Here is a 26,674-nt window from a genome sequence, read left to right as displayed (position 1 = left end):
TCCGGCCGGTCACCAGCCTCCGGCGACCGGCCGACGGGGCCGGCAGCCTCGCCCAGCCACGGCGAGGCTCGCCGGCCCACGGCGAGGCCGAGCCTGGCCGTGGTCGGGCGAGGCTCGGCCTCGCCTTGGCTGGGCGAGCTCGGGCTCGCCCAGATCCGGCGAGCCGAGCGTCGCCGGCCCCGGCGGGCTCGGGCTCGCCGGATCTGGGCGAGCTCGAGCTCGCCCAGCCATGGCGAGGCCGAGCCTCGCTGGATCTGGGCGAGCCCGAGCTCGCCCAGCCAAAGCGAGGCTCGGCCTCGCCGGCGCGGGCCACGCCGAGCCTCGCCTTGGCTGGGCGAGCTCGGGCTCGCCCAGATTCGGCGAGCCCGAGCCTCGCCATGGCTGGGCGAGCTCGAGCTCGCCCAGATCCGGCGAGCCCGAGCCTCGCCGGGGCCGGCGACGCTCGGCCTCGCCCGCGCAGGCGACGCCGAGCCTCGCCGGGGGCCGGCGACGCTCGGCCTCGCCGGATCTGGGCGAGGCCGAGCCTCGACGGCCGGTCGCCGGCCATGGCCGAGGCCGGCGACCGGCCAAAGAAAAAGAAGAAAAAATAAGAAAAGAAGAAGAGAAGAAGAAGAGAGAGAGAGTCGTTTTTGTTTCTTCTGAGAAGTGTTTTTCTCGAGAAACAACTTTTTTTTGTTTCTTTTTTCTGTTCCTATTTCGTTTCAGGAACAAAAAAACAAAAAAGGAACAAAAACGCAACCAAACGCGTTTATTCCTTTTTTTGTTCCGGGCACACTTTCCGTACAGAAGTGTGTCTTGGAAACACTTTTTGGAGTGTTTCCATGCACGCCATAACCAAACGTGTTTACATTTTTTATTCCTAGGCCAAACGTTACCAAACGCGTTCTTTTGTTGAAAATTGTTAGGAGCAGAAACACTTTTTTTGTTTCTGTTCCCAGGAACAAAAAAGCACAGAAATAAATCCATGCGCACCCTGAGATAACTCTGTCATATAGAAATCAATAACGGACTGGTGAGAAATTTCGAGGAAAGCACGTTGCTGGACCAATCGACGTGAATTACGCGTGAGTACGGTCCCACAAGATCCAACGACGATAATTTGATCCGTTTTATGAAAACAACTTTAGACAAACGTTTATATCCTGAAATCAGCCTAACTATGCACGTGGTATTGAGCTGAAATTTGTCCCTTTGTCACCACTCTGCACTATCTGGGTAGCCTGCGTCTCCCGTTCACACACCTAAAGGCGAAAATCTGTACCATCGCATTCACAGATTTCAAGGAGGGCCCAGCCTGTCCTCTGGTACAAATGTCAAGGAGGCGCTTTTGACAATGCTGTCTCGCTCCTAGAGTGCAGATTTCAAGAAATGTGGAGGGAAAGTTCTTGGGACTAACGCTCTACATTGGCCTAATTAAACAAAGAAAAGAAGCCATAGAACCCCCACAAAAAGGGAGCACCTGAATTCAACTTTTTGAATCTTCTCTCAGTGGTTAATCTAAAACCAAAGAGATGAAACTTGCATTGAGTAATGAACTAGAGACTCCATTTCCCTCCTCTCTTCTAGACCAGAGAGAGAGAGAGAGAGAGAGAGAGAGGAATCCAGCTTTACAGAGAAACACACTACTCAAGAGCAGAGGGCAAAAGGGGTATCTTGCCACTGATCATAAAGTCACTCACCAACAGTGACAAGATAGGCACAAGCACAACAGTGTAGCTTCTTGAGTTCAGATCTTCTGGTGAATCACTTTACCAAGCAGCTTCTGCACGAGCTTATGCCAGCTGAAACATCATGAAGAAGAAGATGAGCTGGAATTGTCTCAGGTTGAGCTCCTTCGTGTCTCCATTGGTGCTTAAAGCTGGGATCTTCAGTGCACTGCTCTTGCTCCCAGGTGGAGTGACTTCACAGGGCCAGCTGCCCCCAGCCACACCCAGTACTGGCATCGTTTGCATCAGCAACTGCGCCACTTGCCCTGTCATTTGCTCATCCCCTCCTCCGTCACTGCCGTCCTACCAGCCTCCGCTGCCACCACTCCCGACGCTGCCCCCGCCGCCGCCGCCTGCCCACCACCATCATCCTCCGCCCGGGTCTTCCCATTCCTCCTCGCCGCCGCCGCCGTCCTCGCTGGAGCCTCCGCCGCTGAGCACCCCTCCCGCCCCGCCTGTGCCAACGCTGCTGCCGCCGCCCGGGGCGCCGTCGCTGTACCCTTCGGGGAGCACTCCGCCGCCTCCTTTTAAGTACTCCAACTATCCACCTTCTGTTCCTGGGACTCCAGGAGTGGGAATGGGAGGGCCTGGTTACTCTTATCCACCTTCTGGTCCTGGGACTCCAGGAGTGGGAACGGGAGGGCCTGATTACTCTTATCCTTACTACTATTTCTATGCCTCAGAGGCTGCTACTTTAGCTGGTCATTGTCACTTGTTTATGTTGCTGCTGTTGTTGTTCTTTTATGTTGTATGATCTTAGGATATGGTTGAGAGGGCATAGCCAGAGAGCAAGAATTTGTTCACTAAGTTTGGTGCTTGCTTGTAAGTTCTGGATGCTAGCTGTTCATAAAAGTCTCTCCTTAGTTTATGTTGCAAGCTGCAAATCGGCCCTTCTTGAGACGCTTGTTCAAATTTTTTGTCGCTGCACTCAATCAATTATTTTCCTTAGTTCTACTTGAGTCCGAAGAGTTCGAATAGCTAATTGAGCCGAGCTCTGAGGATGCTGGCACTGACTCCAGTAGCTGGAAAGGCATGCCATCAAGACTATACTCAGATATCTCATGTGCGTTGGTTAAAAAGCATGGACTGATGGGACACCCTCGAGTTAGACAATCCGAGTTATCTTTAGCCACATAGGTCCTTCAAGCATTTCGTGCTTCATTTAAGTGTTTTCTATGAATTTTCGATGTGTCATCGAGACAAACACATGCCAAAGTAAATCAGCGTTCTAACAAATAGATAGCAGATAATGCGCATCTCCTGTTATATGCATCCCGAAACACTCATTCGGATCGGCACCTACACGCTAAATTGATGCCCAGGATAAACATCAGATGATCACGAGCTCGTTGAACACCCTACTTTCATCTGAGTTGCCTGTTACATGAATACATTCCCTTCCTTTTTCCTTTTTCCTTTTCCTTTGGACAATAGTGAAAAGGGAAAAGAAGAAAGGACGGACAGAAGATGAGCGGGGGCTCAGTGGTGAGTTTGTGTGGGCCTTATTGGGCCCGCTAGAAACTATTATATTACCTCTGCTTCAGGAGGCCCTAGAAAGAACACGTGAAATGACCAGCCAGGAAGATTAGATTGCGTTACCTAGAATCCTTCTTCTTTCTATCCCCATGACCATTCTGGTCATTGGCACCAGCCAACTAAAAGTGATGAACATAATTATGGATGATCAAATCACACTCGATACTTAAATGTTAAGCCATTTTTATTTTCCAATAAATTGAGATACAACAAAATCAAGTTTATTTGTGGTTTCATGTAAAAAAATGGGTAATATCATGAAAAACCCCATATTGTACATCTATAATAAATATACCATAAACTAATCTTTTGATCATAAAAATCCAAAACTGGTACATTTTTGATAAATTTACCCTTAATTAGTTTCGGTTAGATTTTGCTTTCAAATTGCCGAGTTGATGGATATGCTGGTTTAGGATTTTACTCTTTATTTATCACAAATATAATAATTTATGATTTTTCATGATATTAATATAATTAAATAAAAAATTAATATAGGGCAAATGACAAGTGAACTAGTTTGGAATTTTTTGTGATCAAAAAATTAATTTGCGGTAAATTTGTTACATGTGTATACCAATTTGAAATTTTTCGTGATATTAACTAAAAAAAGAAATGATTTGTTTTGTATACGAATCGAAAAAAAAAAATTATGATGCTCGGTTGTGCTCAAAAGTGTTTGAGCTAAAAGAGCGAAGAATTTATGAAAAGTAAAAAGTTAAAAAAAATAAAGATAATTTTGACATGAACTCGTGAAAATTTTCTTATGTAAAGATGAAATTGAATAGCTCTATACCTTCAAATGTTTTAACAAAAACCCATGCAATTGCGTAATAGATTGTATCTGTGATCTACAATTGGCAATGATAAGTGAGAAACGATTATTCGAGGGTGTATATTAAGCAACCGATTAAGAAAATGTTAAAAAGTTTTCTCGTAATATATACATGATCAGTGCTCAAATCCAACAATTCCTTATTAAGTACGCTTAGCGATTGCAAATTTTCCGGAGGCAATCATCAACATGACCCTTAGTAAGTCAATTCTTTTGGCCAATTGATATTAGTGATTGGCTTCACATGTTTTTTTTAACTCAAATTTATCTTTACCTCTTTGACTTAACCATATTTGCTAGATGAATTGCAAATTTATTATCTCGAAGAATGAGAAGCTAACCCTTTCTATCTAAAGATGAATTTCACATGATGCAAACAAAATATCTCCCTTTGATTGGTGTTCTTTAGAAATAATATTCAACTTATAATCAATCAAGGACGAGAATCAAGAAGATTAGATCGGAATCAAGGAAGAACAAACCCAATCTTAACAATAGCGCAAGAAAATCCCACAATCAATCTCTTCAATTAGAACAACATTTTTTGCATCCTTTGTCGCCACATTTTGGGATTTGCACAATCAATGTTTGCAATTGAATCAAATTAGTCAATAGTAACTGTACCATTAGGGTTGGCATCAAGAAATATACATACATACACAGGTATATATATGTATATTTCTCAATAGCACATCTGTAAATGTCAACACATCTCCATTGTAATTGAACTTCTCTTCAAAATGTAAGGACTTGGTATCTATATTTCACATTCCATCAGGCAAATGATCATATATTATTAAGAATACATGTTAATGGGTAATCCTTGAGGCTCTCATTAAGCTATAAAATTACAACACTACCATCGCCTCGACGTAAAAATTCTGTCCATGTAGTAGCGCTCGTAAACAAGTGCTCGGAGGTCTTTCCATAACAAAATTCCAGTGATGAAATAACACATCAAAGAATATGAATTGCTAACTTAAGTAGTAGCACCATCGTGAGTAATGCAGCTAACATGAGTTCTGAGCTATATTCAGAACAACAAACATTCACGCCCTACACGACAGGCATTCTAATTCCATAAATTCAAGAAGAGAGTTGGCTCTGCACTGCCGAGCTGCCCGATCCAATCAGCAAGAGAGCACTTTCAAATTGCAAGTACATGAATCTACACTTCTTATGTTGTCACAAGATTCTGGATATGATCTTTTTGCTTGCTACTTTGCCACTGATCTTAGAGTACTCGAGCTTGGCCTAGTTTTTTCCAGACTGAGAGTTCTAACTCACGAGAGTACTTTGGTCACAATTGGTCCATCTGGGTTGCAAAAGTATATACCTGTAAAATCCAAAAGATCCTCCTTATAAAAAGTTCAATCCAGCAGATGTAATCCTATGCATGAATCCTTTTTTTCTACTTAAGTGATTATTAAGAAAGAATTCAACTAACATTAAAGATAAACAAATACAGAAAAAGAAAGAAGGGAAGGCTGAGAAAGATATGGACATACCAATACATTGGGGAAATTATGATCTTGAGCATTTGGATGTTAAGGAAGATGTTGCAATGAATGAAAATGCAAATGTGTGAAAAAAGGCTAACCAGTTGAAAAGGCCTTGTTGGTTATCATTAGAACAAGAAAAGGTAAACATTATCCTAAATGATAGGACAAGTTTAATCAATCAATCAACTTTTGATACATTACTCCAATTAGGATAAGAAGAGGGAACCTTGTTAAGGCCCTGAACCAAGACATATACCAGATGGGTCATTCCCAGAATCACAAGGTCAACCTACGATGGGCGATTAAGTGTAAGCAATGGCATATTAACTCAGCTAATTAATTCTATGTTCTTCCCCCCTGTAAATTTTGTAGAGCCATATAGCCAGGGTAACCAGTCATTTGTAAAGTGAGATCTATTTAATCTAATTAAAGTGAAACACCCACTCATCGTTATTTTAGCCAAGAATCTATTCTCAGGGAAGAAAGTGATCTTTCTATTGGCTAATGTAACATTAACTCGAATGGTACCAATTGACAAAATAATTAATCAAACATCATCAGTGAAAACCACAACATGCAAAACCACTTAATATGAATTGACCTAAGAAATCTTAGATTTCATAAGGCTGATGAATTAATCCCGCAACATCAGAGAGAGAGAGAGAGAGAGAGAGATCTTACATCCCAAAAGCCAAAACGAAAATGAAAAGAGAAACTGCAAACGACTAATGGTAGGTACATTAAATTGACATAAAATGATGTGAGAGACTACAAATAAGCATATAAACAGTTAGATATCGGCCTTAGCATAACTAGCATTACTGAACCAGAAAAAAGATAGATATACAAGAAGCGAACAAGACGAAATTATAAAATACAATAATATATAAAAAATGTCACAAGTTTACCTCAGGATCGATGGAAATTGCCCTCCAGTAAAGAACCCATCTCAAAATGCATCACCCTGCAAACCCCAAAAAAGAAAAAAAAAAGGAAAAACTCCAACACATAAAACAATGTAAAGAAGAAGGTGAAATGAATATGATTGAAAGGAGAAATAGAAGAAACTGATAGATCTGATTCTTCTAGGGAGTCTACAACCTTGAAGATCGTTTTTCTGAAACAGGAAGGTTAGATCTGCTAAAGCTCAACAACACAGAACCAAAAAAACAAGAAACAAAAAAGATCTCGCTAATCACTAATAAATTATTTGGGGAAAACAGAATTCTTGGACACTGTAATTTTTGGATGGAGAAAGTACAGACCTTTTGTATTTTAAGTACCCAAAAAAAGTACAAGAGCAGGATCTATGAGTCAGTTACACAAGGAAAAAAAATAAGGGCAAAAATTTTGTTTTTAAATTCAATTCAACGCTAGCTTCTTCCATTTCGCCGGGGCAAATTATCAGCGGTGTATAAAAGGACAAACATAGAAGATCTGGTAAAAACCCAAGAAAGAAAACATATGTTCGCTGAGGCTGTACTTTAAAACCTTAAAACAACATAGCAAACGCAAAAGATGCAAGTTTTTCTGGGCAGATTAAACACACAACAGGCAGAGAAAATGCATCACAAATTCACACATGCACAAACAACAGAAGAGCAAAAACACAGAGAGAGAGAGAGAGAGAGAGGGTCGGAGGGAGGGAGAGAGAGAAGGGGGTGACAGACAGAGAGTGAGCACACAGAGCTTCGAGCATGAATTGGGACATGCAAGAAAGAGTACCATGTGTGCTCACTCTCTTCTGTCACCACCCTTATTTACCCCAGATCGATCTGCCCATTCACTTGAATTGCAACCCTAATTTTGGCGTGCATAAACTTCCTCAGATCCTCACTCTCCCCCCTGCGTTACTGTTCCATTAGAGAGGAAAAGGGAGGTGGTGATGATTTGATGCTGTGGATGGAGAAGCTTGGGGTGATGGTGTTTATATAGATGGAGAAAGAGAGAGAGGAGGCTCTTGCCCAAGCATAAATGGGGCTTCTTCTTTCATTGGTTGCCCTAATATTTAATTGCTAATCACTCCCGAATAGCGAGAGAGAGAGAGAGAGAACACGTAGGTGAAAAGGATATTTTCAAACATCTAGTCCATCCAATATAAGTATCTAAAATATAAAGAGGAAATAGTAATATGTAAGTGTGTATAGCGATAATTTCTACCAAGCTTCTTCACTTGAAAAGAATTGATTTCGAACGCCGTATTTGCACCAAAGTCCAATTTAAATTCTTGATACTCAATAACAGGCCGGCACATCATTTTTTAAAATCGTTTTCATAAGCAAAACTTGATATTAGGTTTTGCTTAAAAAGTGTTCTCGACACTTATTAAGCAAGCTAATTAAGAAAATTTTACGATTTTTTCAGTATCATTATTGTTAGGTGGAGGTTTTCGCAGAGCCTTTTTGGCTAAATACGTCTTGTTTCTAAAGAGGAGTTACCAAAGCAACTTTTGATCTGAACATAATTAATAGTGAGATAAACTTATCTATTCGATATCTCTTTTCCTTCCCTTTTCTCTAGTATCATAGTTGCACTTCACCAACTGCGTAGTCTCTTTTTCTTTTCCTTTTCCGTTTCCAAGATTTAGCATTCACCATTCACATGGAGATCAATAATTCCAAAATTCAACAGTCTCTCTCCAAAGCAAACCTTACATATACTTGTAAAAATCACCGAAGAAGCGGACTCAGAATCTTCTTCGTTGTTGATGCTATTGTATTACCCTTTCCTGATCAATTCCTCAACTTAAACCATGATCTTGCTATCTAATCACGCAGATACAGTTTCAATGACCGTGGTCCATATTGACAATAGAAAGCCAACGTGCTGAGGAGTCGATCAAGCCCAGGGAGCACAAAAGGAAAGAAAAGGAGACCAAGAAACTGCAGATAACACCCATGATTTTGGGAAGAGGAAAGCAATAGGGAATGAAAAAGATAATGCTGCCAGTCCAACTCAACCTGGGGATGCAATATCCATAAATACTAATTTGACTGAACCTTTCAGTCAAGGGCTGTTGCCATCAAGCGTCTTTAGTGCACAGCTTGTCGTCAAGTGATCAATCTGAGGGAAACGTATTGAAGGCTATTTTATTTCGCCTGCAGTTGCCAATGCGTCTAGTGCTTCGACATGTAATGGCCCTCCGATCCCCACACTGGTCTTCCTGCCTCCATCACATTCCGCTTTCCTCAAGTCATATCCCTGCTTTTTACTCGTTCATGTGCCTGTGGAGATAAATGGGATAGGTTTGTCCATTAATCTGACTCCGTCAAAAACCTTAATACAAGCTTGTCAAATTTCCATGTCATCGACATCAACTAAGGTTTAAGGCTGTAAAATTCAAGGCAATTTGAGTTTTTTTTTTTTTTTTATGCATGCCGAGACCATCCGTGGGCACTATGAAACATGCCGAAATTGGAAATGGATTTGGTGGGTTTGAGTAAGAAAATAGGGATGAGAATTTCAAAAGATTGAATATCTGCCATATAAAAGTTGCAGATTTGTGACCTAATTGTCGGTTTTTAATCATTTAAAATGGTATAGGTTATAGCTTAGTTGTCAAATAATCCTCTAGACTTTCACTACAATGACCTTAGACAACACGACAATTGCAACACTAAGATATTCCGTTGCTTAAGATTATTTATGCCAACACTATTACAATGTGTTGCCTAGGAGATAGAATAAGGCAACAAGGAGACCAAATGTTGTGCTAGACTTAATCATTAGGCAACAACAATCAAGAGTATAGCCCTAGATGGGTAAAAATAGGCAAGAAGAAGATGGGCGCTTACTCTGATAACAAGATGTTGGTGATTTCAATTCTTTCACTTTCTATGTGTTGGGTTGAATATGAAAGGTTAAGTGATTTAATCAACTTTTGCATAATGACCCAAAAGCAAAGTTAGGAGTGTAAATACCATTGTCCTCTTGACTTTTGGAGATTCAATAAAACAATAAAGAGTTTTGGTGTAATTGGTTTGGCATAGTCAATTTGACAATATTCCTTCTATGCTAAATTGCAAATCTTGAAGACACTAGAAGCAAAGTTAAAAATCTATTGCTCTTTCTTGCCAATATTTTGGATTATTGAAATTTATTGAGTGTCCAGACAAATTCACATCACTTTCACCAAATTTTACAAAAGAAGATATTGTGTTTGAATCTCGAAATCCACCTTCAGTCTCTCCTCAAAGTCCAAATTTCCATTTTTCAAACTTATGGAAAGAAACTATAAACTCAAAATAAAAGATATTTGGACCTCCTTAATAAGGGGAAGAAACCATAAATTTTGACTATGTTCCTCGCAAGTGGTGCCAATTAAATTTAGGGTATGTTTATGCTCTGTGTCTTCATGCCTGGGAATATAGCCATCACGACACAAAGAAAAGGTGGGCAATGTTTCCTTCTTGCAAAGAGACATCCTCTTGCCTTGATTAATTTATCATATCAAATGCAAATCAGACCACCAACTCAACCAAGAAACCCTAATGGCAGGCCCCACATTCTGGAAAAGAAAACAATATACACATTTGTTTTTTAAAGAAAAAGATTTTGGAAGGTGCTCTTCATGAATTGGATTGATTCAGCCAATGGGAGACCAACAGACACCATCAACACATGCTCACGCAAAGATCTAATGCGGCGCTAAAGCAACTTAAAGTATATATGCTTTTTTGCTTTTTACTGCTTTATATTAGTTTAGCGCAAATAATGACACGCTGAGAATCATCGACATTTGTCCCGACCAATCCTTGCGAGTGCGTGGTTTGCGGGGACGTCATTGCTTTTATACATTCGCGAGCAGATTTCGATTCTTGCGCAAAACACCTCATTAAACATTATATTTCTATACTAATCACCATTTACAAAAGCAAAACTTTTCTCGAGCAGCCTCGGCATGGTATTAAGGTCAGAGGCCACAAATTCGATTCCTCACACACGGTGTTTCGCTCGTTTACATTGGTTGCCTTTCTTTAGGCATGTGTGCTCACGTGTCGAAATCTAGACCATATATTCTCAATTATGCAACCACCGAACAAACGCGATAGATCATGTTGTTTTGATAAAAGGAAAGCCGTGTAATTCATCAACATATACCATCTCATGATCGTAAATGATTCCCACATGAACTATGTAATGATTTATCAAATGATCTGAACCAATCATTTAAGCTGGATTCAAAAAGGATTATGGATGAACATGATAAAAGCCAAACCGAAGTCATCGATGGAGATCTAGGTAGGTCGGTTAATTAGCCATTAAACAAAAGGTGGGTCAAAATGATTGGACGGTGAGGGGTAGGGCTACATGTACAGTTGTACAAAATGATGCAACTGCTCATCATTCAATCAGCATTCACTGTTCCGTCTTCATATGCCAAGGGATTCTTGTTCTTTGGGTGTACTTTAAAATGATGATAAGTGGTGGGTACGGCACAAAATATAAAAATCTTACCCTTTGGGGAAGTTGGCAATTGTTTAATGATGACCAAAACTTTCCCTTTTGGAGTGGAGGTAATGGGAATGCCTACACATACATTGTTCCATTCCATGAGCACAAAAACTTTTTTCCCCTTTCAACCCAATACTAAAGGAACAATGAGAGCATCGAACACCAATTATGATGAGCATCTTCAACCCTCCACCCCCACCCATCTAAAAAAAAAAAAAAAATAATTTTTATTTACTATGCATCTTGATAATTTACACAAATCACTCTAGATATGTATTTTTGTATTTAATATTGGAATCATGCAATATTAATTGCCATCGCAATCTCAAGAGCCTATTTTGAAATCTCAATCTCAGACCAGTAGTGCCTCCCACTTTAGGGAGCTCGAGAATTAGGTAATTAGAAGGTTGTGACCTCCATCATATGGACGGACTACACAACCTTAGTGGTGCACTGATACACAAGCACACTAACATACAAACATGTGGGTTTTGATTGTGTGCGCTTTGGAAGATAAGGCAGAAACTTCGATGTCACTTCAATGGCAATACTCAAACATTGTGAAGATAATAACGGGCCGGGCATTGTAAAGGCAAAAACTTAGGCAAAGTATAAGCGCGCATGTGTGAGAGAGAGAGAAAGAGAGAGATTATCTAAATGTACAATTTTTTTTTTTCTGAAGAAGTCACATATCATATGCCAATGGAAATAAATTTTCTTCAACTAGAGATTACCATGACCAATTACAAATATCTTGCTATATATGTTCAAAACAAACTTTGGATGTATCAAAAGTACTAACTAGATCCCAAAAGTTGAAAACTTTCGCTTTTCTTCTTCCTCCTCCTTCTTCCTCCTTTTATTTAACCTTTTCTTTGCCTTAAATAAAGAAAAGAGAAAATTGTGTAGAAGCATGTTGTGATCCTATCTTGATAAGATTGGATGCCACTTTCGGCAGATGCAAATGACATAGATCATGATGATGCTCGATGTGTCTACATGCTTCTGGCAATTCCAAGTGTCGGTCTAGGGGGATTCATGAGCTTGTTGGCTCCCACCCAACCGTCGGATCAATATGTTTGCTTCCAAATTGGCTGGATAAGTATTAAGTTAGATGGTCCCTCCAATAATTTGGTAGGGTGTTGGGGAACTTGATTACCATGGACCATTTGCCTCATAAGATGTGTATTTTCATTCGTCTTTTTTTCATTAAATTTTAGTTTCCCATGATGTTCGAGTGTCCAAGTCTCTTTAAACATCATGAGAGCCCTTTATCTTCAGCAGTGCCGAACGATTAACAAAACAAAGAGGCCCTTGAATCTGGTTCTAAAAGGAACTTGCCCTTGATTAGGGTTTCCTGTCAGGTTTTGTTGTCGTGTTGTTTATACATGGGTCAGATCCACCATTAATGATAACATCTGCTAACAGCGCTGTGCAGATACCAGATAGAATTATAGGGGAAAACCGACTGCTAATAATACTGTGCAGACATGATCATAGAAACCCCCCCACCCCCGGGTTCATGAGAACCAAAGTCGTTGAGAGGACCAACCTAAATGGCATCGGTTGTCGTTCCTGGGGTCGTGCAGGCTATGAGATGAGGGAGTCTGCTTCTAGGTTTTTTCTCTGATTTGGTGCATTAGGTATGGCCTCGACATCATAGCTCGTGTAAAAAAGCTATGGTGCTGCGCATTGACCGGACTGGCTCTTGAACATTGTGGCTTTGATTTTCGCAAAAGAGAATATAAACCTTGCACGCATGTACTTAAGTTTGTGTACTTGGCTACTTAATGATTCTTGACCGTCTAGATTAGGTTAAACAGACCTATGAATGTTCTCTAAAATACCATATTTTTTAGTAAATCACCAATTTAGTAAGAGTGGTAGATCTCGAGTCCCACATCATAAATGTCGTATATAGGTAATCTCTTATGGTCACTCGTTGAATCTTATTAAATATACTCTAGAAAATATGATATTCACTATTTCAAGCAAGCGACTTCATCGAAATGTGTAATTCTCTTGAAAATTCAGCATTGGGAATAGTAGCCCAAAAAGGACAAATATCTACAATTTCTTTAATTTTTGAAAGAAAAATGATTCCTTCGTAAAGACTAGACTGGGCTTTAGTAAAGATTCCTAAAAATACTAAATGGCACAGCTCAACAATCTTATGTGCTTGTGATGAGTTTTTGGGACCATCCTTCTTTCCTTGGGCGTGCCCTCATTCAATTTTTTTATTGATCTTTGAAAATCTCTATAATTGAGGATGGTCCCTCCTCACCTCCTTCGTATTCCCTCTGAGAAATAGATATCTTTGTTCGTCTGTATTTTATGGGAAAAAGGGCAATTCATCTGCATAAGCTCATGGCCACCTGTAAGCAACTTATGACAGGAGGGGGGTGTTGGAGAGAGAGAGAGAGAGAGAGAGAGATAATCGAATACTTTTAATGAGGCCAAGAGGGCCACAATGGCCCCCCATTAGCGAGGCATTGAATGAGATCATACAGGCCTGATATGCCGATTCAAAGCAAAACCCCCATGTTATATGCCAATTGAATTTGAATGATTTGAATCAGTATTCCTTCTGCTCTCTTTTGACCTTTTGCAATATTGCACGTCACGCGTGTTCCTGCAGTTGCGCAGAGAGAGAGAGAGAGAGATCTACTATGTACAGGTGGTGCGATCCATGATTGAATAAGATCGGTGGGCATGCAGATATATATTCTCGTGGCTTTCTCCTTTGTTGCTTTTTCCACATCATTCATGTTTGATTTTGTGTGTGTATAAATAATTGATGTGATGTCCATGTGATTTTGGGTAATAGGTCTAAGCTCTACGGTATTTCGAGCCGGGAAGAAAAAGGTTTTACAGTATTTCAAAAGGCTCAATTAGAACTAGTAAGTTCTGCATACACACAAAAACTTTTGAATAGATGTATTTCAAATGGCTCATTTTTCTTACATCCTCTTGTCCCAAATTGCTTGGAAAGGTCTCTATTATTGCTTTGTTATTGATTTCGCTTTACAAGTTTGGTACAGCAAAAAGTTGTTGATGCTTCACATGTTTTTTTGTGAAATATCTTGAATAAAATCGTCTTACATATTAAATGTATGATTTGACATGTCAAATATCTAATATGTCTAATTTACTAAATGTATATATATTAAGTTGAATTCGTCCTAGACTAGTTCTTCTTTATAATTTGACTTGACTGCTTACTTTAAGCAATCACGTTCACGTTGTATTGCCTAATAAGAAGTCATTTTAATTGTTATGTTTGTAGATAAACATATTATGCATAATGAAGTCATACTGAATGATGTTCGCAATTGTATGTATTTACTCTATTACACAATATATTATCTCATAGAGATTTAGACTATTCTTGATTCTACAAAATATTTGTGTTGCACGTAATAAAGTCAATTTTTCTAGCTGTACTATTATATAGAAATGGACACTTATATTTATATTTGTAGAGACTAAGTTATTCATCCTTATAAGTATGAATTTCTCATTATACATCAAAGAATTTGTTCAAATGGGTTTCTGGGTTACTTGAATCGCGTATGTTACAGATTCTATTGATAATAATTGACTTAGATGTCTCAGTTAAATTCAATGAAAAAAAAATTTGATTGGAATCATGGATATTTCAACAAAACTCGGATCAATTTTGTTAATGACACAATGCTATGCATTAAAGAAGGAAAATGAACCAAGAAAAAAACCAAAATATTTTTATACTTAATTTATCTAAAAAGAGAAGTTGAATAATTAATGTACTCGCATTATATCATTGTAAGTTTTTATTTTTGTTGAAAATAAATATTTTATTCATATCCTCAATATGATAAATGAGAGATTCAAAATAAAGCAAGTCCCAAATAATAAAGTAGAAAACTGACCACGAAAAAAAGTAGAAAAAACACGCTCTCATCCCATAAAATTAAATTTTTTTCAGCATCAAAACAAAATGAATGATGGCTAATCACCGAATCTCGTATTGTTATTAGTGATGAGCAAACACCTTAATCCCCTCCTCTAATAGTTATAGTTTGGCCAGTGGGTAATCTGTAACCAAATTTAGCGTTCTCAACGTCATTCATCATTATACAAAGACACCAAAAATAGGTTGAACAAACTTTCCAGATCTAGATTTATATCGAGAAAGATTAGATAAACACAGAAACACCTCTAAGGAATTCCCGAATCTATATATAAATCAGAGGAGAAAGACTCCCAAATCTAGATTTAAATTAGGAGATAAAAGCTTCCAAACCTCGAAGAAATTATACAACCACTTTTAGAGTAGTAGGAACTCACCATATTTATCGATATTGATGTGCAAGTCAGGTGCAGCTATGTGGATCGATACGTGAAGGTACTTTGCTTGAAATATGGAAGGTGGAGGGAGGTAGCAACTGCTGGCAAATTCGTGGAGTTTTAGAAAGCTTTTGGAGGCATATGTCGAAGAACACTCACAAGGACAATCCCACTCTCCTGTCTTTCAATTCCTTGTAATTTCAATTCTGATCACGTTTTTCTCTCAATGTTTGTCCTTATCTCAATTCTTTATATTTTACATTTCCTCGCACCAGAATTCGTGCAGTTTCATCCCCCCCCATCAGTGCTCTTTATGCTCGAGCGTGGAATCACGGGGCGATTTCGATCCCTCTCCAAGCGGCTCAGATCGGATCACCTCGACACGCGATCTTCGTCAACTGCCTTTTTTGGCATGCCCCGCATCTCGATTTTCGGCCAAAACACACCTTCCCATATTTTCTCAAATAGATTTGGCTTCTTTCTCCCTGCCCTGACGGGGCAAAAATACAAATAAAAACTAGGGCGACCAATGAAGGAAGAAGCCCCTTTTATGCCGTGCGTGATGCACTATCTCTCTCTCCTTCCTCTTTTTCCATCTATATAAACACCAGCGCAACTTCTCCATCCACAGCATCAGATCATCTGAGCCCTTGTTTCTGTCCAATGGAACAGTAAACACAGAGAGAGAGAGAGAGAGAGAGAGAGAGAGAGAGATCAAGAGGGTAAAACAAGATTAGGGTTTCTTGTCCACCTGTCCTGGGGATTCTTCAGTTCAATGAAATGGTGAAATGAGGGAGGTGACAGAAGAGAGTGAGCACACATGGTACTCTTTCTTGCATGTCCCGATCCATGCTCGAAGCTCTGTGTGCTCACCCTCTGTCTGTCACCCCCTCCCTCTCCTTCTCCCTCCCTCTCTCCCTTTCCGATCTTGATGTGATTTTTAATTTCATGCCAGCTTTTCCTCTGTTATGCTGTTTTTAACATGCGCGATTCATTCCCTCTCCCCCTTTTATTTTATTTTTATTTTTATTTTTATTTGGCCTTTTTTGAATCTTGTGGAGTAGCAAGTACCGGTGTTTTCATTTCAGTGAACATCTTCTTCTTTTCCCAGGTTGTTTTTCCTTTTTAGTATCATCGTAGATCCAAGTGTTGGAATAACCGAACTGTGCTGTGTGTGTCTTGGAACCCAAACTTATCTGTCTAGGGTTCCATCTTAATTTAATCGGCATCTTTTTTATTTACTAATTTCTTGTCTAGAACACTGCCAGATCTTGGTCGTTGTTGCATCTCTTTTTCTGTTTTTGCGAGCGTTTTAACGGCCAGGCAGTAAATTTATTGCAGTGCCCGAGGCTGCAGGTCCACAGTAAATTAGTTGCCTAGGTTTATGTCGTTCCCTAATCGAGCAAAACCCAGAATAAAAAAGTGAATCAAGGATTTTTCTTGCCTAGTATTATCACTATCATCCTAGGAAAATCTCAGGAGTTTTTTAATCTTGTTTAGTTGTCTTGATCATAGTTGATTCATTGTATCATTTCAGATGCCCAGATAGAAAAGATTACCTTTACTTTTCTAAAGTATAGACTCTACCCCTGAATTGCGCGAGGGGCCAAGTTAATTGCACTTGAATTCTGGCTGATTATGAAGTTGAAGAGATAATTTTGGTTGCTTTGTCGCTTCGAAAAGTCATCGAGTCGAGTCTTTTCATACAAAGAGATAAACTAATACATGCTTGTGATTCTGGCGATTAATCATTCATACCTTCTCTCTCTCCCTCCCTCCCACCCCTTTGAGATTATGTGTGCATCTCTTGATTTGTACATGATAATTTCAAGAATTTTCAAGCTGTCTTTGTCATACAGACGGCCTAGGATTTAATTTTCTACTGTAGGGAGGATAAGTTGATCAAGTAAAGGATCTTTCTTCTTGAGTTATAGTTACCTTACAGGTACGTTTTCCTTTGGAAACCTACGATGATTAATCTAGTACAGTGCTTGTATTGACTTCCCTTTTGGTTCTTAATTAATTTTGTTCCAGAGTTCCTACAAAAAACAAGAAGTTTGAAATCCCAGATTGATATACTCGCAAATCTCTGAACATTAAAATAATGGATTGAGTTCAAGACCCTGAAGAGGGATGATGTGTGGTCCTATTTGGACTTGCTTCATTATTGTGTTGTACTCATAAGCTCAAGTGTATTTATATAGTATGGTCGAATATGACTGCTATGATCTGATTTTGCCAATCACAGGAGGAGAAAGAGGAATCATGTATAGGAGGAGAGGAGATGTGATTCCTTTGTCCATCTTCTGATGTTTGAGATTGGATGTGCTAAGAGAAATGATTTTGGTTTGATATGAGTGTAATATTGGTAGATTTGTGCATATCATATATATAAAATTTGACTAGTTTAGGGTTACAATCCTGTATGATCTGATGTGTTATCTTCTGTATACTATGTACACAAACAAATGAAGTATACAAATGCACAAATTTTCTATCTTTCAATTGTCTCTTTTAATCGATAAAACTGTTCAATCAATAGACGTTCAATTGTCTCTTTGTTTGATCATGGAATAACATCTCAAATTCATTGTAGAAATGGGTTAGACTTAAGGATTTTTTAAATATAATGTTGGAAATGTCTAGCGTCGGTTGGCAACTGACCATTCCCCATATCGAGTTTGATGGCCATCTTATCCTGGCTACTCGGATAATAATAGAATCACATGAGTTCATAACTCTTGAGGTGATCTTAAGAATTGACAACAAGTGAGAGGTCAAACTTGAAAACCCTTGCCTCTTCTAAGAGAAGGTCCAAGTGCCTAATTTTTATGCCAATGCACAGGGTGAGAATTAAACTTAGGGTACCCAATAAAGGTCTAGAAATGAACTGCAGCAAACCTATACATTTCTACAAGAGAGCTTCTATCAGATCATTTCGAATGATGCTGTTTAAAAAATGTTTTGAGGAATACATTCTGGTGTGCTTCTAATCCTTATATCTGTTGATGAAACAACAGACATGAGCTTCTAAACTTTCACCTTCAGAGGTTGATGCAGAAATTCAAATACTTACATCTTACAAAAAATGCTTTTCTCCGAGGACCCTTTAACACATTCACTGGCTTTTCAGGTAATTTGCAATGATAGCGAGCAAAACTACTTTTGTTTAAGGTGTCGATTCATTTCAATGGGGAGTTTTCTTTTTTTCCAAGTTGCTGGCCTTTAAACTTGGCACGGGAGCAGCTGTGCTTTTGAATATCAAAGATGGTATATCACAAGAAGTATGGCAATAGCATATGGATGGATTTGACTATACTCTGCAAGTAAATGAATGCTTTATGGTCTATCACAAGAAGTATAGCAATAGCATATGGATGGATTTGACTATACTCTGCAAGTAAATGAATGCTTTTTTTTTTACACAAGAATACGTAATAGAGCTGATTATCAAACTAGCTGAGCAAGACGCAAGATTGGGCTCAGTTTCCCTCCCCAAGCCCACTACAAAAGTGAGCCCAAAACGTAATGCCCAAAAAGATGTCGGCCGTAACTATTCCTTTGTGAAATTTGTCATCCTTAAAACGAACGGTTTATGGGTCCTTCTAAGCAAGAGATAGCTACTAAACGGGATCCGGCCACATGGCAATCCGTGCGTGTCGAATGGACAGATGGCGTTTTGCCACATGTCGAGAGACCGGGGTTAGGAGTAAGCGGCCCTTGTGCCGACATCAAGCCGACCGGGAAAGGATTAAGGGTAGACCGGGTCCGGCCTTCCTCAACGAGCTTCACTCCCTAGCACATCCGCATAGACAAGGATGACTCGGGATCCCGCCATTAATCTAGAGTTAACCCTACGGAGGCTGTGCATAGCATACACAAGACGACCACTGGCCTTGTCGCAAGAGCCTTTCTGAGCTTTCTTTCGAGTAAGCCTCCGGGCCGAAGCCCTTGACGGGCGAACTTGAAAGCCAATCCAAACGTCACCTAACTCGCTATTTTGTATCCTTTTTCATACATAGCTATTAAATACAGAATCAGGACGAGAACACTGTATTATATGACATGGTCGACTATGGTGGATCAAGTAAATTTCGTGGACAAGACAACACACACTTGATGGGCCTGTCCTAGCTCCCCTAATCTTATTTTATTTTTGGCGTAGACTCCATTTATCTGATCCGATCGGGTGAAGTCCACTTTGCTGGGCTGTTTCATGGGGCCCACGTGGTGCTGGTCAAAGCGTCGACCATTGACTCCGGCAGAGTTCACACGTGCGGCGGCGACTCCTACGCTTGTGAGAAGCAGAGTTATTAACTTGACTAAGAGCCCATTCGCTTGCATTGCTTATAATAATAAATGAACTGTCACGAAAATATTTAAGTATAAATTATCATCAATAATAAAGATATTTTTCATAGACTAATTATTTTGATTGATACAAACAATCATTTTTAGCGAAATGTCTTCCACGTTAGTCATTTTTCACATGGTAAATGGAGCCTAAATATCTTGAAAAAATGTAGAGATGATTTTGCAGTAAGACCTTCAAACCTAAAATTTAAAGCTCTTGTCGATTATATTTAACATCTTTTATTCAACACCTAAGTCTCCATTTCGAACGTATTATATTAAACCCTCCCATTTAATTTACCACTCCTCTTCATATAATAATCCACATTCACGATCTCTGTGGAGATTGTGTCTCAATAAGTTTTTGAAATCAGCCAAACACCCAAAATTAAAATAACAAAAAGTTTCTTTAGAAAAAATCATCATGTATAAATATGCTTATTAAGTAGGGAAACAGCCACAAAAAATTCCAAATTATGCCAATTGGATCAAGAATTTTTTTTATGGTATCAAATATCCCAAACTATGCCCACCATGACACATTTACTCTAAACTTTAAAAAATTAAAAAAATTGTGTGCCATATTTACCTTCCGTCATGGTTTTGTTAGATGAATTTTCAGCCAAAATAGTATCTTTTTTATTTCATTTAAATCACATGGGTACCATGTCAACACTACACGTTTCCAATATCCATGAAAGTAAAGTTTTAGCGATTATAATTACATAGGCATAAGTTTAAGATTTTTTGTATTAAAAAAAGTGTTTAAGATAAATGTGTCATAGTAAGTATAATTTAAAGATTTTGGTGACTTTTGCCTTTAAGTGTTTTAATTAATTTCGAAAATGCATTCCCTCCTATTTGATGCGTGTAGTTCTTTTCCTCAAAAGCGCTTGTCTTACATTCTCCGTGACTCCAATCGCAAGAAAAATTGATGCGGGCGTGATCGTTTACACAGAGCATAGCCCACCAAAATTTAATATATTACATATTTCCTAATATTATGTACATTTACCAGTTACAAAAAAAAGGTATATTTATATATAAGTGCATCCACGATCAAATTTAGACGAGTTAAAAAAGTAAAAATTTATCCGGCCAAGTTACGATCTCTTTGGCTTCAAGTGCATTTGCTAGAGAATGCTTATGTAAATTCCAGACTAATGCCATTTTTTTTTAAATCTTGGAAGAGTGCAGCAGTTTTTTTTTTTGTCGGAAGAAGATTGCAGCAGTTTAAAAAAGAAAAAAAAAAAAAAATGGCAATCTGAAACCGTTTGGTCTTGGAGATCGCGATCCTGCCGAAAATGCAGCAAATTTCCATGCGCGAAATCTGTCAGAATTTTCATTTTGACCATCTTTCCTTGACTGGTCAAAAGAATTAAAATTTAATTAAGTCCCCCAATCCCCAAGAAATAAAAAAACTAAACAAATTAAAATTTCAAAATTTTAAAAGAAAACCACTTAAAATAACAGTAAATCGCCGCACGCCATATGATTGCCCGGTCAGCACGCCATTTGGAGGCAAAGTTCCATTAGCCCCGCCGTCCTAACTTGCTTTATATTTTTGCGTGCTTTATATAAAATAATGTAACTGACAAAAATATATATATTTAAAATATAGTAGCTCATTAGAACTTAGTGACTGTACTATTAACGGATGAAATGGAAGGATGCGTTTCTTAAAATATCATTAACAAACATCATAATGTAAATTGGAAATTTATTAGCGAGGGTTCAAATTTAAATTAATACGTGCAGGCGAGACACTAAATTAAAATTTTTGAGATCGGAAAATAAACACTTTTTAAGACATTTTAAAAATGGCAGGACTCACCATAAAATCAGTCACTCAATGTAAAAAAAAAAAATCAATAAGCATTTAAGAGGCACTTTTTAACATTGTCCCTAAATAATTTAGAACTATTCGGTGGTATTCTAAAAATTGAAAACATACAGATAAAAATTACCAACTTTTGGTGCTTGTTATTTTGTACAAAATGACCTAACTAAAGATATTTTTTTTTAACCATTTTTTATTTTTAATTTTTTTTCAACTGACTCGCGGTGGATCCGCTAGATAAGACCCTAATCCTCGGCTAGAGGTGAAGGGTTCAAAACTCAAGGAAGACGCTAAATGTATTAAGTGTGACTCAAGGGGTGGTGGGCATCCTACTTAAGTGTCACGTGGGATTTATAAGCCTTATTCGGTCATTTTCTGGTTCCTAGTTCCTCCAAAGAAAAAAAAAAAAAAAGATATTTTCAAAATTGACCTTTTTTATTATATTTAAATTATTATCGATAACAAAAATAGTCAATTTTAAGAAAAAAAAATCTTTTAAATTATTTATTTTTATTTATCGAGAAACAAAGGAGCCTTAATGGGGAAATGTATTTCATTTTTAAGTACACTAAGGATAAATTTAATAATGCATTGTAGACTTCTCTCACTTTTTCCCTAATCATTATTCTCCTCTATCGTCCTTTCTTCTCCTCTCATCTGTCAATATCAGAAACCTCCAAAAAAAAAAAAAAAAAAAAAAGGAAAAGAATCAAAGCCCAACTCATTCCCATCCAATCGCCATAGCCATGGAGGACCACGACAGATCGGGAGCCTACCGCTATGGCGGCAACAGCTACCGCAACAGCAGCAGCAGCAACAACACCGACATGCAGTTGCAGACCTACCATGGCGGACCCCACGAGCTCAGATGCCACAGCGCCTCCTACGCGCAGGCCCGAACGAACGGTAACGTCCGCGGCGACCATAAAGGGAGGGACTTGAAGCCGAAGAAGGGGAAGGGCGCATCTGGGTCGGCCTCCAATTCCTGGGGCATCGTCGCCGACCCCGAGTTCCAGAGGAAGCGGAGGGTCGCGAGCTACAAGATGTACGGCGTCGAAGGGAAGGTCAAGGGGTCCTTCAGGAAGAGCTTCCGGTGGCTCAAGGACAGGTACTCGCGGGTCGTCAATGGCTGGTGGTGAATGGGCGGGGAGGCGCGCTTCTTGTGAGGTCATGGCGTCGGTATTTTTTCGTTCTCGAATTCGAAGTTTGACGATGGTTGATCTCTAGGGAATTTGGACTGAAATGGTGGAGGGAAGCTGTAAATTTTGGTGATTCCTGGCAATATTTAATATTCTTTCCGTGCTGCACTACCTGTTCATGTCGGTGTTCACAGGTCTCGCAGGCGTTGAAATTGAGATTATTGTTTGTGGAGAGAGGCCAATGCTCTTCTAGTTCAGTGCATATTTGATGGGATTGGAAAGTAGTTCAATTTGTGATGATGGGCCTGAATATGCTGTCATTTTTAGGTCGTTTCATAGTTTGCCATTTGTGGGGTTAAGGGAATGATTAGCTAGTATTTCGCTCACAACAGGGACCGTAATCATGTCGCAATGTCTTATTAGCACCTTATGCATCTAAGTTTAGAATGACACTTCTCGGGTCAGCTCTGCGTAAGGCAAGGAATGTATTAGCTAGGGCTATACAGCTCTCTGTTTCCTTCATTAGGTGCTGCAATCTGCGGCCATGACGCGACTTAGGTGCTTTTCTCAGGTCCTCTCAGCAAAGTTTAGGATGCAGCTACAATTAGTTATATTCTTGAACTCGTGATTTCTTCATTAAGCATCGGATAGATGCCGTCACACCCTAGTTTTCATGAGGTCGTAAGGGCTTCCTATGACCCAGGTGTAGGTAGCACCCGAACTTTGTTTGTGAGTCTATGATCAGTAGTCTTGTACTGCTCATTCAAGAGCCTTAGCTGGTGCGTGATTCCGGCTGTCTGTGGTTGTCGACCCCTCTTAAACTTCTCTGTTTTGCTAGCAAAATCCAGGAAAGAGAGGCCTCATCTAGTGAGTTGATGTCTACTGCTTCAATTACTTGTAGACGATGAATTTGATTCATTAGCTATGCTCTGAACTTTCTGCGACGAAACTCGATGCTTTCACTTGATCTGATGTGTTGTGTTCAGAAGTCGAGTTTTTCACTACATTAGTAGAGTCCTGCCAATTCAGATCCCAATGATGGATCACATAACTGAATCTATTTCTTCTGTGATGGTTCATTGTTAACCGTTTGCCTTGATATCTTGCCAGTTGCCATTGCTCATTCAGCTGGACATTTGAGTTTTCTTTCCCGTCTTGTGCCTCTCTTATCTCATTTCTTATGCTTTTAATTGGTATCGTCTTTTAGACATTTCGAAAGTTCATCAAATTAGCTACCTGATCTTCAGTCTGTGGACACCTAGTAAGGTACTAGGACGTAGTACCACACCTTAAATAACCTCGGAACTTCGAGTTCTATTGTCATAAGCTCCGGAGACCTTATCAGTGGGATGCTTCTTCTTCCTCTTCTTCTTCACGCCCTATGCTTACAAGGATGACCTTCAGTTGCGTACTATTCATCAGGCAAGATCCTTTTTTCTAGCAAGCGGCTTATCCAATAACGAGGGGACCTGGATATAGGAAAGTGACTGTGTGGGCTCACTGTCCTCTGGTTGGCTCATGCAGTCAGACAGAGCAACTATAATTTGCATTTTCACCAGCGCCACTTTCTTATGCTGAAATTTCATAGTGCTTGAATCTACCGTATTATCCACACAGTGTTAACATAATCAAGTTCATTTTCTTGCAATAGCTGTTGTATCCTTGTGATAATCATGACATGATATTAGCTCTATTCTCTTGAGTACCTCAATGGGGACTCTGACATACAACAATGTGGGATTCATTTGGACGTACAACACAATGTGACCTATCTGCCCAGCTCTTCATCTCTCCTTCCATTCATTTTCCTGCAAATTGTTTAGTCCTTCGGCTTTTCAGGAGGACCAAAGAGGCAATTTTGCAATCTGGGTTTGAATACCGAAACCTGATTCTGTTGCCTCATCTCATTCTTCTATATCATAAGAGCCAGTACAGTTAACTCCAAATGAAAAGAAAGAAACTAGGCTAAGCCATCCTGTTATGGCCTTACTAGCCTGACAATAACAGCAAAGTCCGATGTCGTTGCTTAAAAACGACTGATACGTAAGAATGCAGCAAGCACTGAGAAGAAGGCCGTAGCAATGTGAACTTCAATGATAAACATGTCAACTACGTGGTGCCAGCATGTCGTGGCCCAAACCATAACCCCATGTTACTTCTAGATGTTCATAAGATGCCCTCCAACCGGATAAAGTCGAGTTCTTGCTTTGGTAGGGCAGCAGTACATCGTCAGAACACATGCTTCTTTCATAATAACATCTATGCAAGCTTCATCTTTATCGTTCGGTGACTCCATTGACAAGCGCGAACCTAAGTGCCAAGATTGTGTTTTGACCTCTACAGCTTTGCAGCGCTTGCGGAAATTCATCATCGTGCCGACATAGCGTCTTGTCTGCTTTACGCGAACTCTAGTAGCTCACAATGCTTGCCAACTAGGGTATCCTTACTATCTTAGAGGCATCAACAAGATAAGTGATGCGGAAACAGTAAGAAAGAGCTCTCTCATTAACTACAGTCGCTCTGTCATGACTTAATGACAGGAAATTATTTGAGAAAAATGGCAGTTCCCAATAGAGCCAAGCACAGTGATGGTAAAGTATTTAACCGATAAGAAACCTAGTTGGCTGATCGGGATTAATTAAAAAACAGAAAATAAACCCGAACACAGGACTTATGTGGCTCGAACCAGGTTTTTGCGAAATGGGTTCACACTCGAGATCTAATTTCCACATCACCGTCATGCGACCCTAAATATCTAAAGAAGCTGACCTATATCCATAACACGGACGTGTTTCCTGACTAAGCCAAGCAAAGTGATGATAAATATTGAGATGACAATGACTCCGTGCCCAGTGTAATAGCACCGGATTCCGAAATGGAGAGAAAGCTGGAAAATTAATGGACCCCCCAACAATCGCTGTGAGTGATGAAGGGCCAAAAGTACCTCTCCAGTCAATTTCATGGCCTGTCCACTTCAACAGCTTGATGGCTCTTGGCTACAGGGGATCACACAGACAATGAAAATGGGGGACCCCCCCTAAGTTAGAACCAACAAACCATCGCTTCCATCTTTTTGTGCATATGAACTGAACAAAACAAGGTCCACCACGACATCGACATCAACCATCAATGGTGGTAAAGACCGGAGGGGCGTGCAAGAAAACAAAACCGGATATCAGGAATCTCTCTTGGGCGGGGCATTATGAGAGTGTTCCGTGACACGACCAAGCAATACTGGGGGGCAGAAACTGTTCGCGTGATACGACAGATACTGAATTTCGCTTCGCTAATAATGCGTGAAAGTTCATCGGTACCTGGTCCAGCGGAAACCAATGACTCGAAAGACAGCCTGGTTTTATACTCGGAATCGACATGTCCTTTGGAGTCAACGTGTGGAAATCGGAATAACCCTCGTTCTCTTCATGGTCTTTCAAATTTAATCACCGAGAAGATGATGGGGGCATTAGGACCATTAGGACCACCTCGCCATGACATGCCCCTCTCAGAATGCCATGTGGGTTGCAGTTGGCACCGCCAAATAAGGCCAAGCTAAGCCTAAGGAAGCAACAAACAGAGAGTTTAGCTTTCAAACGTAACACATCAAGTTGGACTCGTGGGGTTTTGGATAGGATTATCCGCGGCTCTTGACACGCTAACGCGTCCTACCGATATTTTCCTGAAAGGTCGCTATTTTCCCAAAGAGTAGTAATTCTTGTCTTCGGAAGGAAAATGGCACTGAGATCGATGAAGAAGAGCCGGGGATGGAGCAGAATATAACAACCTCAGAAAGCACATCTGGCATCTTTACGACTCTCGTTTGGTTTCAGCAGTGATAGACATGCCTATCTTTGAAACTGCATGCTTATTATGAGCAAAAATATGACAACAAAAACAAAAGCTAAGGCATGACACTGAATTGGTTTCAACTCATTCACCGTAGGCAACTACATAAAGTTCAGTGGCAACCTCTTAACTTTCGA

General features: G+C 39.6%; 2 protein-coding genes and 1 long non-coding RNA gene across 3 annotated transcripts; 2 read left to right on the top strand and 1 right to left on the bottom strand.

The window, feature by feature from the left end:
- Nucleotides 1-1,450: 1,450 nt before the first annotated feature.
- Nucleotides 1,451-2,590, top strand: LOC104438961 (leucine-rich repeat extensin-like protein 5). Its single transcript, XM_018869752.2, has one exon. It carries the CDS (start codon nucleotides 1,792-1,794, stop codon nucleotides 2,458-2,460), a length of 669 nt encoding a protein of 222 aa, XP_018725297.2. The 5' UTR covers nucleotides 1,451-1,791; the 3' UTR covers nucleotides 2,461-2,590.
- Nucleotides 2,591-4,851: 2,261 nt separating this feature from the next.
- LOC120291422 lies at nucleotides 4,852-7,441 on the bottom strand. Its single transcript, XR_005549456.1, has 2 exons — nucleotides 6,488-7,441; nucleotides 4,852-5,413 (listed from the first exon to the last, which is right to left on the bottom strand). It is a non-coding gene; the product is annotated as an uncharacterized LOC120291422 (long non-coding RNA).
- Nucleotides 7,442-22,169: 14,728 nt separating this feature from the next.
- On the top strand, nucleotides 22,170-22,984 carry LOC104436321. Its single transcript, XM_010049060.3, has one exon. The coding sequence runs from the start codon at nucleotides 22,302-22,304 to the stop codon at nucleotides 22,692-22,694; it is 393 nt and encodes a 130-aa protein (XP_010047362.1). The 5' UTR covers nucleotides 22,170-22,301; the 3' UTR covers nucleotides 22,695-22,984.
- The last annotated feature ends 3,690 nt before the right edge of the window (nucleotides 22,985-26,674 follow it).

The sequence above is a fragment of the Eucalyptus grandis genome, chromosome 3, assembly GCF_016545825.1.
Source record: "Eucalyptus grandis isolate ANBG69807.140 chromosome 3, ASM1654582v1, whole genome shotgun sequence".
Lineage (NCBI taxonomy): Eukaryota > Viridiplantae > Streptophyta > Magnoliopsida > Myrtales > Myrtaceae > Eucalyptus > Eucalyptus grandis.
This window is presented reverse-complemented; position numbering and strand designations above follow the sequence as displayed.

What these genes read in the sequence shown, in the direction of transcription:
- LOC104438961 (XM_018869752.2), top strand. Translation starts at nt 1,792, where the DNA reads ATGAAGAAGAAGATGAGCTGGAATTGTCTCAGGTTGAGCTCCTTCGTG.
- LOC104436321 (XM_010049060.3), top strand. Translation starts at nt 22,302, where the DNA reads ATGGAGGACCACGACAGATCGGGAGCCTACCGCTATGGCGGCAACAGC.